Here is a 13,724-nt window from a genome sequence, read left to right on the forward strand (position 1 = left end):
ATTTATAGTTAAAGTTGAAAAAGAATCAAATTTTCTCTAATTTCAGACACCCATTCTTTTAAGTTTCTACTCTGGTCTGGGTATAGACATACGTCCCATGATTTTTTACTTTCTTGGCATCAAAGTGTGATAAGTGGTGTTATATCTTGTTTATTCTTCAAGAATAAAACAATTTATTAAATTATCAGAAGAGAAACGTAAATATACTGAAGTTTTGTAGGAAGAATAAAAAAGTGTTTCATTTTATGGGAACCAGATTTACAAGGGCTGAAAATGAAGACAAGAAAATCAAGTCAGATTCTTTGGAGATGTTTTTAAATAAAGAAAGATCATCTTTGAGAGGCATGATTCCATATTAAGACTGTACAGGGGGAAGCAAGCAGGGAAATGGACTTTGTGATAGAGTATGGTAGAATAAATTATTATGAAATGAAATGTTAATCTAGCAATAGGAAGATGATAGTTACCAGGTAATGCTGTTACTTTTGTTGGAATTGGATCTGTGGCTGCCAAAAACAAAAAGAAACTTTCTAAGTGTTAAAATTCGGCTTCATTGAAATTTTACACTGAGACTATGGTTTATGAAAAGAAACCTGTTCCATAGCAGTATGCAACAGAATCCATCCTGATCATTTCTCTTGTAGATTTACACACTCAAGGGTGAAATGGTATATGAGAGACTGGTATTTTGCAAGACAGATCAATAAAAATTACCAGTTACAGTGTCTACAATGTGTCAGATAATTCATATCTCTAATCCTCACAATAACTGTGCAAGGTCATTTTAGAGATTAGGAAATGGAGACCGAGTGGGATTGTGTAACATGCCCAGGTCATTCATGATTCAAACCTTTGAGGCTCTAGAGCACTTGCTCGTTCTGTACCACCCTGCTTTTCAAGAGCATAAGATGGAAGAGACTGCATTCATCCTGGGCTCAATGAGGTGAATCAGGTGCAAGGGGAGGAAGGTGATGGTTTCACGACCTCCACACCTGTCCTTACACTGTAAGAGGCACTTCCTGTAGAAACAGGAAGTGATTTTGGCTTCAGACTTCCATAAAGGAAGTAAAACATGTGAGTGCCAACTAATCTGTGTAAAAAGCAGCCCATCTGCCTTCAACCAGGTCTACAAGGTAAAGCTCACCCCATGTGATGTGCAGGAGCCGGTGAGAATTACAAATGACGGGATCTCCATGGAGGCCGCAGGGTGGTGGGGAAGGAACAGAGTGAAGGAGCGAGGGAGAGAGGAAAGAAGGAAAACGCTGCTTATGTGTAAGCAAAAGGAAGATCCTAAACTTTGGTTTCATTGAGTTTTACCCTAAAGCCCATTTGTCTCCAAAGTAGCCAGGACTTAAAAAGAAAGAAAATAAATAGAATAGAAGAAAGCAGAAGAACCTTGTTAATGCGGGATTAGTATCACAGGGGTTTGGAGAAATCACACAGACGGATTCATCAGCAAAGCCTGAGAGCTGGCAGGACCTTGCGTGGGAGTAGGAAGACCAGCTTGGCTTGGCTTTGCTCCACTCCACCTCTGTGATCTTAGAGGAGGGCTCTTCCTTCTCTGGGCCTCATTTTCCTCCAAAGTGAGGGTGGGGGTTCAGAGCCTTACTTGTCAAGTGTGGCCCATGACCCGTGAGAGAGCCTGTTAGAATTGCAGAATTCAGGCCCCACAGGGAGCCACTGAACCAGAATCTGCATTTTAACAAGTTCTCCAAGTGGCTCCCATGCTGTTACATTTGAGAATTGCTGGACTAAGCCATCTCCAAGGTCTCCTCCAGGGTTAACATTAGATGCTGTTTTATCTCATTCATCCTGTCCCCAGCATTTGCCTTCACTGTGTTCAAAAATCTTAACCAGTGATGGGGGAGGGCCTAGAATCTGCTCCAGGAGGGACTTGGGAGGAACTTGGGAGGATAAGCAGGCTTCTCCTGACCTCTCCTGGGGAAACAGGGAGCGTTTACTCTTGGTGTATAACCTGTCACTGGGCTTGCGGTTTCTGGGAAAGTCCCTCACCAGGGCTATTGCAAGGATCAGAGAGCATACCTGGTGAGGAAGACACTTCGTCTGAAGTGAGAGTTGTGTCTGTAAATGAAGAAGAACCAAGTTCAAATATCAGCAGAAAGAAAATGCAATGTTTTGGCTTAACCAACAGTATGGATGAAGGAGTCTTTAAAAATTAATTTCTATTTGGGATGACGGAAACGTTTTGGTAATGGATGGTGGTGATGGGAGCACAGCATTGTGAGCACAATTAACAGCACTGAATTATATATTTGAATTTGGTTAAAAGGAGAATTTTTAGGTTTATATAAAAATTTTTAAAAATCCATGAAACTGCACAACACAAACCATGAACCCTAAGTTAAACCATGGACTGTAGTTACTAGTACAATTATAAAAATGTGCCTTCATCAATTGTAAAAGTGTACCACACCAATACAAGGTGTTAATAATAGGGTGGTATATGGGAATTCTGTATTTTCTGCATAATTGTTGTGCAAACAACTTCTCTAAAAAAATTAGTGACTGAAAACAGAAGGGTGAATGGATAGAACCAAGGCTATTACAACTTGCTCCTCTAGTGTTGTGTTTGCATGTGCTGAATGCATCAGCCAAAACATTGTGCACAAAACAGGGGATGGAGGTGTGGAAGCCCAACTCTGGCCTCCCTTGGGCACATGTGACCAAGACCTGGGCCACAAGGAGAAGACCCCTTGTGTAGGGGCCACTCCTGTATCTATGGAGGAACAAAGAGAACATGAAGCTTAATTTCCAATGAAAGGGACGCTCAGGTTTCTGTTTACCTTGGGACTTATACCAAAGACAAAATGTTCAGTATGTATGTTCATTTTCCAAATACAAAGAGTAAAAGTTGATCATATTTAACTTAAGACATTTGACAGAGAACATTACCAAAGGGAATGTCCACTTCTGTTGAGGTTGAAGATGCATCTGTGTATAAACAAAGATTAAGAAGCTTATGGTCAGAACGGCCATTAAATAGGCTCATTTCCTAAATAGAACACGAAACATGGGAAGTTGATCACATTAATTTAAACAGCATAATGAGAGAGACGTTATCAGGTGGGGCGGTCACTTCTGCTAAGATTGAAGAGGTATCTATAGATAAAGAGAAGAAACTTAAATAGTGGACAGGGCTCCTGGGTTTCTGTTTTTTACTGAGGCTTATCCTGGGGACAAAATATTCATGCAACAGCCTCGTTTGAAGAAGGAACATTTAATGGGGCAGCAGAGTGTTTACCTGGTGTGGAGGTCACAGCTGTTGAGATTGAAGCTGCAGATGAAAAACAATAAAGAGTCATCAATAAGACAGACACAGTAGGCACACATGTTTCTAGAAGATGCAGGAGACGTAAAGGTGGCCATCACAGATCAGGGTGACTGGCCAGGCTTGTCTTCCCATTGTCCAATCAGGCACCACGGCAGGGCATTTCAGCGTCCTTCATAGGCTCCAAGCCTCCCTCCACTGCTCAGCTCTCCATCCCTCTTTCCCACCCCTTACTGCTCCCCTTGGAGGGGACCCACTGTGTCTATTTTCCAAGGGGTTAATTCATCCAACAAGTGACTTCTGGAAAAGTGGGGTATAATTGTATTATCTAGGTAGAATGTCAGCACAGCAGTATCCCTTAGCTAAGTAGTAAGAGGACAAATCAGCAGAAAACTTGTTACCAGGTATAAGGCCCGAATCTGTAGTTGAAATGGAGGTAGGAACTGTCAAAACAAAACAAGCAAAAGTTAGAGAAACTTGTAATTAAATACCATCCTTGTTGATAGAATTCATTGGTAAAGATTTTTTTAAAAATCACCCCATTTACAAATCATGCTTCAGCTGTGTTCTTATTTGCCTATTCTGTGTTCCTATTTGATTCTCCTATTCTGTTTCATTAAGCTCAGGGAAATCAATAGTGGGTGACTTGGAACCAGGACCCAAGAGACTGGGTTCTAGTCTCTGCTCTTTGTGTAACCAAGAATGTGACCTTGGGCAAGTCCCTTTGCCCCTCTGAGCTTTTCTGAAGGGCCAGCCATGGAGCAGCAGCGTCCGCATCACCTTGTTAGAAATGCAGGTCCTTAGGACCCACCCTGGACCTACCAAATCAGAAGCTGCATTTGAACCGGATCTCCAGGTGATTTATATACATATTGAAGTTTGAGAAGTACCAAGGCTCACAAATGAGATGCCTGCAGATCCAGAAATGGGTGGTGTGGGCCAGGTGGGAACTGGAGAGTACATGTTTCCTCCCTGCTCGGCCCCAGCTGGTTGGTGTTCTGCTGAAATTCATGCTGGCGTTATTCATCCTCTGATTTCTCAAAAAAATCTGAACATTGCACAGGCCAAAATCATGTTGTCTGAATCAAAACTCAGCAGTTTGGGTCAAAAATTGACCCTTGGGCCACTCCCTTATGACTGTGAACAATCTCTAAGGTTTCTTTCAACTCTTGGGTAAAGGGTACACTGTGCTGGTGTCATATCTAACTCATCCTCACATAAAAGACCTGGCGGCCAATCCTCAAGGATCCAACCACAAAGAGAGAAATCTCTTTCATCTTCTGATTTTCCTTAGAGCTCAGTTTCTAGCAAACTGGTGGAGGGCTCTAAGATTTTGGAAATATGGACAAAGGGTACTTTCATGCTTATTTACAGTTCAGAGAACACCTGAGTTGAGTTCAGGTATTTCTCCAACTTATTTAGTCATGCAATGATCAACTGAAGACTGCTCTAGGAAGACTCTCAAAATGTCTAAAAGGAGGAAGTTTACAAAAGGCCACATGGGACTTCTATAGCAGAGAGCCAGGCCTGGTCTCGGCAGGGGACACCACCCCAGGAAGCTCATCCGTCAGGAGGTGACTGTGGAGCTCTGTCACTGTGGCTCTCACAAGGGCCTGGTCCTCAATCCCAGGACAAGCTGCTGACGTGGCTCTCTTCATCCTTCTGCTCTACAGATGAAGAAGCAGGCTCTGAGAAGAAAGGGACTTGCCCACAGTTACCCAGTGGAGCCAGAACCTAAGCCCAGGTTCTCTGACTCCAGATCCAGTCCATTGATGCTGCATGTGTACTCAAAACTCAGTGGCAAAAAGGCTGGAGAAACATTGGGTTAAACCAAGTCAAGAAAAAAAACAATCCCTTACAGTGGAGATTTTTCAGAGCCTTTAATATGCCAGTGGGCTAGGAATCTTCAAGACTGGGCCATGGCATTTCTCCAATTTACTTGGCCATGTAATTCTTTTTAAAATTTGCATATCATTGGATTAGCATACAATACTTAAGGGATACCTTACTCTATTATTTTGCAAAAATGCAGATTAGAGAAGGTACTTTGCCTGAGATGACTGAGGTCTTGTGACCATTTTAAAAAAATGATTCACTGGAAACCCACATTTATGGATACTGATGAGAATGCGGGTGAAATCACGCCACCATCACTTGATTTCAGAGCCCTGCCATTGCACCAAGGAGGGAGAGCACAAACTCTATGTACAATGTTCTGTATATGGAAGGTGCACAATCAATAGCTGTTCAGTTATTTACTATTTCATTCAAGTAACATGTGAGTACCTTGTATTAGGCTGATACGAGTTTGAGATTTAGTCCATTGTGAGGTGTAAGCTCCAACCCCAACCCTTCACAAAGCTATCTGGAGCACACCCAACTTACAGAAAGCCGGAAAGAAAAGAAAATTACCAGGCGAGGTGGTCATTTCTGTGGCTGAGGCTGAAATTATAAGACAAAAATGAAACTAAAATAAGATAAAATCCAAACAAAAATCCAACCCACAGACAGGAAATTCAGAAGATGCTTTTTAATTTAAAAAATCTATATCTCAAATACAGCAAAATCAGCTACAAAACAACTTGCAAAATGTGAAATTAAAAATAAGGTTTTCTTGGATGAGACTGAAATAGGGACAGGGATGCATGAAGGCAGGAAGTGAGAAATGTAAATTGATGGTGAGAACAACACAATCTCCCAGGGATTGAAAGGAAGGGCTATTTCACTGATGCAATGTAGAGAAAATATTTTTCAGAGTGGCAAAGTACTGGAAACTTCCTAATTCTAGTTTCTAGGATTGAGTTCTCATTTTCACCAAGTAGCTTTATAATGCAATACCAAATCGCCTGGAGCCTAAATTTCTAGAAAGTGAGTCCTTAACACAATAGGGCACACTCTAACACCTGATTTAATATTATTTAACTTCGTTAAAGATCTGTCATGGTTGAAATGCACAAATTATTCTGAACCCTCCTGCTAGAATGTAAGCTCACAGAGGGCAGGATTTTTGTCTGCTTTGTTCACATCTACATCCTTGGCCCTAGAATTGTGCCTGGCACATATAAAGTGCTCAATAAATATCTGTTAAACGAGTGGATGAATGCCTGAAACCCCATTATTCCAGTCTTTGCCCCATAAAACTAAAGATAATCTGGGCAGTGGACATTTCCACTTCATCTCATTTCTTTTTCTATTCTACTTTTTTTGCAAGAAAAAGAAGAAAAATGTACATTACCTATCTATTAGGAAAAGAAATTGATCGAAACCACAGAATCCAAAAGGAAGTAGTGTTGAAGTTTGTGCTTTTACAAAGGACGCAGGTGAGAGGAATTGGATTTCCCTCATAGAATGCTCTACAAAGTCAGCTTTGAAGCTCAAAAAAGAGTTTTAGGACAAAAGCCAGGAGATGCAGTTACTAGGAAGTGCAAGTAGAGGGTTAACAGCAAATCTGGTAATTCCTTGAAGATGTCTGAGACGGAGGGCTCTAAAGCGAACGCATGGATGATGGTCCAAGCCGTGGGTAGATCAGCGAATTAAGGGATGCTGAGAATGATCGAGAGGCTTCCTGTCTGCCTGAGATGAAGGCAACTCCCAGGCTTCTCCCTCACAGTGCGTTCCTGGAACCAAGGGCATGGTGGGTCCTGGGGCTGGGGACTTGGGGCTGCCCAGGTTGTCTTATATATCCTCTGCCCCAGGAAGTCTCTGGACCTCTGAGCACAGACCTTGGTCCAATGGGACCCAAACTTCCTCACACTCATTACCAGCCCTCCACCAGGAGTCATGGCTCTGACAGCCTCAGGAGAAAGCCAGGGGTGAGTACCTGAGCAAATGACCCCGGCGTCTTCATGGTGGCCACAGTTGTGGATGGACAAGCCCGGGTGCCGGCACTGGCCCAGCGAGGTCTCATTGCCCAGGCACTGCACGTCATCCAGGAGGATGCTCCCCACACCCTCTCCGAAGAGGCTGTTCCCCGGGGCGCCGACGGCCTCCCCACAGCCCAGCTGCCGGCAGACCACACGGGCAGCACCGATGTCCCAGAGGTCTTCACACACCGTCCCCCACGTCCCGTTGTGGTGCACCTCAAGGCGCCCTTCACACCGGTTCTTTCCGTCCACCAGTCTGATGACGGGCAGATCTGGGGAAGACCCAGAGACTATTATCAGAACATGGTCATCTCTCCTGGGAGGCCAGTTCTGATAGGACTTTTCTCTAGTTCCTAAAATAATAAACCCTGAATTCCAGTAACCTCAAAACTCTTGCCTCTTATTTCTACGTTCTATAGAAATAAGTCAAACCAGTATTCACAAATGCAGGAACTGGCTTTTCCAGGCTATTTCTGATTTCAAATATTTTGTCCCATCATTCTCATCTTTGGATTTGAAATGCAGTGATTGTAAGAGCAGGATAAATATCTATTTTGGAGACAAGTCTGACTGTCAGCAGCATTGGAATATGTCTAACTCAACTTTTCATTATTTCCCTTAGGCCAAACTTGTCCACTGGCCCAGGTTCAAAATTAAAAACATCCTTCAAGAACCAGAGACAAGAGGAGCAGCCGGCTCTGCTTGTACCCTCTTCCTCCATACCAGCTCTGTATTTTCTCAGTCCTGGGGAAGGCAGGAATCTAGGTGAGCCCTGGATTTTATGGTTATAACCTCAGGGAATCTACTAGAAAGAGTCAATAACCAGGAAACTGCAAAAGAAACAACAAAAGGCTCACCAACTGTAGATGCTGTTTCTGCTGATTCTGGGGCAACTTCTGCAGCTAAAAGAGAAAACCCAGCATTCATCTTAGTGGAAAACAAGCTGAGTGGGCAGACACATCCACTTCTGTGCAGGGCTCTGCCAGTGTAGCAGTTCAGAACTTTCTGGAGAATTCAGTACCATCACAGGCTGATTCAAATTTCTAAAAACTGGGCACAAACCAGGTAGCATTTCTGAATTGCCTTTCCCTCAGTGTGGTCAGAGGCATCAAAACACAACTGGGCAAGATCCTGGCTTATTGACACTAGTTGGAAACATTCTCTGTACTTTACCAGGCAGGAGCCACCAACAGCCACATAGGAGAGATGAGTTTATAAAATTAGACACATGAGTGAGGATTTGATACCATCTTGACCCAGTAGTTTTCATCCTGAAACACCATAACTTGTTCAAAACACTGAACACCAAATCTTTGGATTGAGAAAAAAACTACCACTCACTGTGCAATTGATACATCGTCATCCGTCACCTTCTTCATCCCAGCCCCCCTTGGTGCCTCATTTCTCCCTGGCCCTCTGGGGGTGGGGGTGGGGGACAGCTCTGGGTGGTGCTTAGACTCAGCAATGGGGGGGGGCATAGATGATTGTTGCATATGTTATTTAGTATCAAAAAGTAACAAAACAATGTTTTAATATTTTCATTTGGCCAGAGAATCAGCAAATCAAGAAAGCATTCATCTGTAGCTCTCTCTGAGAAATATCTTCATGGGAAATTGATGAAATAGATATACAGAGAAAAACACCCCAGAGGAGGGGCATAAATTCCAGATTCCCAGGGATATTTTTGTCCATGGGATTCCTTCTCTTCCTGGGGCTAAGGAACCAGGCAGTGACAGTCAGCTTGGGCAGGGGACTCTCCTCTCCTGAGACTAGGATGACCAATGTCTTGGGTTGACCTGAGATGGAGGGGTTCCTGGGTTGTGGGACTTTTAGTCCTAAAACTGGGAAAATCCCAGGCAAACCGGAACAAGTTGTATATCCTGCAGGTGGCCCTAAGCCACTCAGATGTGGCTCTGTGCTGCTTGAGCTGGGGATGGGTCTAGGGAGGTACCTGAGCAGACGGCCCCGGCGTCCTCCTGGTGCCCACAGTTGTGGATGGACAGGCCGAGGTGGTGGCACCGCCCAAGGCTGGTCTCAGAGCCCGTGCACCTCACGTCATCCAGGAAGATCGGGCCTGAGCCATCTCCAAACAGACCGCTCCTCGGGGCCGACAGGGCCGCCCCGCAGCCCAGCTGCCGGCACACCACCTGGGCGGCAGGCAGGTCCCAGAGGTCGTCACACACGGTGCCCCAGGTGTCGTTGTGGTTGACCTCCACACGACCTTCACACCTGCTCCTGCCGCCGGCCAGCCTCACCACGGGCAGATCTGCGGGAGCAGAGGGCACCTCTGCTCAAGAACGTTCCCTCCCACCCACCAGGATGGCATTTCTAGTTAGAGGACTCTACCCACGACTGCAGTTTGCTGTTGGGTAGCATTTATCTGCGGGAATTGTATACATGGAAGAAAAGATGCTTTTTTAGATACTGGTTCTTGTATCTGAAATTCGGCACAAGCTGTATGTTTTTCTTCCCTGTAGGGTTTCAGTATGGGAATACAGGCCATGTGTTGGCTTTAAAAATAAACCACGTCTTTGTAAGACGCATATACTTAAATGTCACTTTCTGACTTTCAGCCTCCTTTGAGTGTCATTCCTCATGTTTCCTTAAAAATTCAAAACAATTCAGCTGAGCCTTTGGGGTTCAGACCCCACATTTCTAAGCCAGATCCCTCAAAGTACATTAGGAAATTCTCAAAACAAAATTAATTTCACTTGACTTGAATTCAAAAAAAGTGTAAATGATTTAATGGGGGATGATGTAAGTAGCTGGGGGACAGAAAATCAAACCAAGCAAGACCAGGGATTCCTGCTGCAGGAGGGTCAGGGCCTGGCCGAGTGAAACTGAGTCCCGAGTCAAGACCAGAAGTCGGCTCTAGATTCTGAGCTCCCAGAGATCAGGGCTGGTTCCTGGGGTCCCCTTTGAGAAGGGCTGTACCCCCCACCTTCTGATGATGCCACCAAAGGGAGGGGTGGGTAAGGGTAAGGAGAGGGGACTGTGCTCAGAATTTATTTAGGGGCATCATGGCCTGTAAATTTTTTTTTTTTTTTTAATTTTTTAATTTTAGCAGAGTTGGCTCTCTCCTTGAAAAGATCCCTAAACTAGGAGAACCTGCCTTATTACTAGGTTGCCTCAAACGAGATGAGCACAGATTTTTTTCCTTAGGGCAGTTTTTGTACAGCAGCACCAGGGCCATGAAAATCACATTTGCTATGTTTCCCTAGAACACAATTAGTGGGACCTCAGCCTCACTGCAACACTTAGAAAATGTAAGAATGGACACAGTACCTATCGGGTGGAAAACGTGTGGTTGTTCCCCAGGAGTTGAAGAAACTACATGGAAAAGAGAAAAATAGTCACCATAAGTGCACTCCAAACGAACACAATGAAATTTCATGCTCTTCTCAAATGCTGTCTAAATCACATAAACCAGTTAAAATGTGAATGTAGTGCATAAATGTGTACCTATATTCCAATTAAAAATAATAAAAATAATAAAATCAAATAAGTAAAATTCATGTTGGGATTGTAAATATAAGGCTGTACCAGGCAGTAGATGTCTTGTCAGAACCAAAGAGTTTGGTAGCTGCATCCTGGGGCCCAGGCAGGGCTAGGGTGGAGGGAGGAGCTCCTGCTGCAAGGCCCACCTGCTGCAAGGTCCCCGGCTGCAAGGCCCACCTGCTGCAAGGCCCACCTGCTGCAAGGTCCCCTGCTGCAAGGCCCACGTGCCGCAAGGCCCACCGGCTGCAAGGCTCATCTGCCCCAGTTGCTCTGCCCTCCCTGACACTGCCTCTATTGCGGGAGTCACAACTGTGGGCCAAGAGCAGGTGTCTTGGGGTCCTGCTGAAATGCAGCGCTCTTTTGTGGGAGGGCTAACGCATTGACCTGCTAACACCCAGAACCTCCATTCCTCTGGGTGTGGAGCAGCGTTCCAAAGGAATGGAACTTTGCCTTCCAGAAGGATCAGGAGCTCAGGGCATTGTCAAGGGAAGCGAGGGCTGGGAAGGGAGACCCAGTAGGGGTCTCTGCACTAGTCGCCATTCAGCAAATAAAATGGACATGGACTCACGGCCACCAGGATGTGCAGCAGCTGCGGAATCTGCAGAGATAAAGGAAATCGGGAGGTTGGTTTAGTAATAGAAACTGGGATGGTAGAGGGGTTTAAAGAGGTTGACTCAGTGTGAAGCATCGAGGCAGGGTGTAAACTACTCTTCAGCATCTAGAGCTGTCTCCACTGGGTTTATACCACAAGGTGTGGGTGGAATCACCCAGCTGAAAATGCTGAGCTAGTGATTTGAGAAACATCGCTTTAGTATCTAAAATAACAAATGGTAATAAAATCATTAACATTTGCGGGAATTTATGGTGTGTCCGATGGTTGACTAAGTGCCCTGTGCATAATGTCTCCTTAAATCCTCCCAATGACTTTATGAGACAGGTACCATTATTTTTCTTATTTTATAATTTGGTAGACCCTCAAGCCAAATGGCATCCTCCCATATATTAAACAGTGGTTTATATATTTTTTCAGAGTTAGAACAGAAATCTGTTGCCCAGGACATGGGAGAAGGTTTAGGCCACAGACCCTTTTCGGGACTGCACGTGACATTGCCAAGCCTGGCCGGGGCAGCTTGTGACTGGCCCAGGAAGGACATGCGCTCACCTGAGCAGACGACACCAGCATCTTCGTGGTGCCCACAGTTGTGGGTGAACCAGCCGCTGTGAGCACACCGGTCCAGGGAAGTTTCCCTTCCTGTGCAGTTGACGTCGTCGAGAAGGATGCTTCCAGACCCCGGGCTGAAGCTGGCCCCCGGGAGGGCAGACACCGCCAGGCCACAGCCGAGCTGCCTGCAGACCACGTGGGCATCCTCTATGGACCAGTCATCATCGCACACGGTGCCCCAGGTGTCGGCGTGGGAGACCTCCACGCGGCCCTCACACCTGCTTGACCCGTTCACCAGCCGCAGGCTCAGACCTTGGTGGACATTGCAAAGAACAAGCTTCATCAAGGCCCATCTGGAGAGGCCATCAGAAGAGTCAGTTATTTCCCGGACATTGTCCTCTGACAATGGATAATAACAAACCCATCTCCCTGTGTTTTGTTCATTTTGTTTCATTTCTTTATTTTTGCCTTGGATACTACTCAGTGTGTTTTTCAATATAGTTGGTTAAGAAATGTTTGAAGAGGCTCCAGGGGTGTAAAGGGCTGTCAGTATGGGTTGATCCCCATGGGCAAAGGGCAGGATCACAAAAGGGAGTAGAAGCTTGACATGCTTGGAACATAGGCAAGGAGCTCACGGACGGGAGCTGGGAGGAGATTCAGGGTTAGCCGGGTACCACTTCCAGCCTCGAGAAGCCATTCTTGCATGTTACAGCTTCTTTTTTCCTCTCACTTCCAATCCTAGATTTTCTAGAAGATCCCAGACATTATCAGCCCTGCCTCCAGCTGCAGCCTTTTGGATGACCTGCCTGGGGCTTGCAGAAATCTGTGGAAATGGACAGGCTTTCCAGCAAGACACCTTCCCCAGAGTAATGCCAGGGCATTTCTGAGCTAAAAATTGACAAATGGAAAACACTGTGAAGATAGAAAAAGGATTACCTGTTGGTATGGGTGCCTCTGTTGACTTTGGCGAAGATGCTAAGGGCAGATAGAAAGCAACAGAAAAAGAATTACACAACAGCTTTGGTTAATGGTCAAATACATATAACTCTCAGTCAACTGTGGGGGGTGTATCCAGATAATCTATAGATAGTTTCAGATTCTAAATTAAGATTCCTTTCCTGCATCCTTTCTTTTGGGGGGTGGGGGGTGGGTGGGGAAGGGCTTCTCCCATCACCCAGCTGGTGTGTGCACAGGGAATGTAAGCCAGTACCAGCTCAGGAAATCCAAAGCATGGTAGTAGGAGATTTTTCTTAAACAGTTATATTTTAAAGTCAAGAAAGCATCCTTTAGGGTTCACTTGCTGTTAAGTATAATCTACTCTGGGGCTTCTTGTGGTGGTTTGGGGTCATTTCTCTTTTCCCCAATTCTTCTCTTTTATATTCCATTTCACTGACAAAGACCCTGCTATGGGAAAGCAGTCGACCTAATTTGAAATGTGGCAACTATTGAGCCAAACACAGAGTGAAGGAAAGACTAAAACGGGATGCTATCAGCAACTTCATTCTTCACAATTGTGTCAAGTAGAAAACCCAATACATAGCCAAATCCCTGCATTGCTCTTGTCTTGGAAGAGGTAGGGGTCAGAAGGTGATGGCTGACATGTCGACACTCTGCATCCTATGGCTAGCACTGCCCTAGCCACTTTATATAGAGAAATCCATTGGCTCTCAGCACAGCCTTGGGAGGTAAATGCTATTTGCATCCTCACCCCCATCCAGAGGAGGAGACCAGGCATGACAATTGCCTGAGGTCTCCCAGTGAGCAAGTGATGAAGCTAGAATGACACACCCAGGGCACTTAGGCCCTAAGCCACTACTCTGCCTCCCAGGGTGACTTTGCCAAGGTAAGTCATAATCAGTTAAAATGACTGAAGATTACCTGAAGTTGGGTAACTCACAGCAGCTGATGATGT

The 13,724-nt window shown here is 45.1% G+C and overlaps 1 protein-coding gene across 1 annotated transcript in view; it reads right to left on the minus strand.

Moving 5' to 3' along the window:
* DMBT1 (deleted in malignant brain tumors 1) overlaps positions 1-13,724 on the minus strand; it is a 337,458-nt gene that overhangs the window by 9,410 nt on the left and 314,324 nt on the right. The window contains 3 exon segments of the mRNA XM_037803873.1: positions 7,110-7,424; positions 9,104-9,418; positions 11,813-12,124. Of these exon segments, the coding sequence (XP_037659801.1) occupies positions 7,110-7,424; positions 9,104-9,418; positions 11,813-12,124 (942 nt within the window).

The sequence above is a fragment of the Choloepus didactylus genome, chromosome 15, assembly GCF_015220235.1.
Source record: "Choloepus didactylus isolate mChoDid1 chromosome 15, mChoDid1.pri, whole genome shotgun sequence".
Lineage (NCBI taxonomy): Eukaryota > Metazoa > Chordata > Mammalia > Pilosa > Megalonychidae > Choloepus > Choloepus didactylus.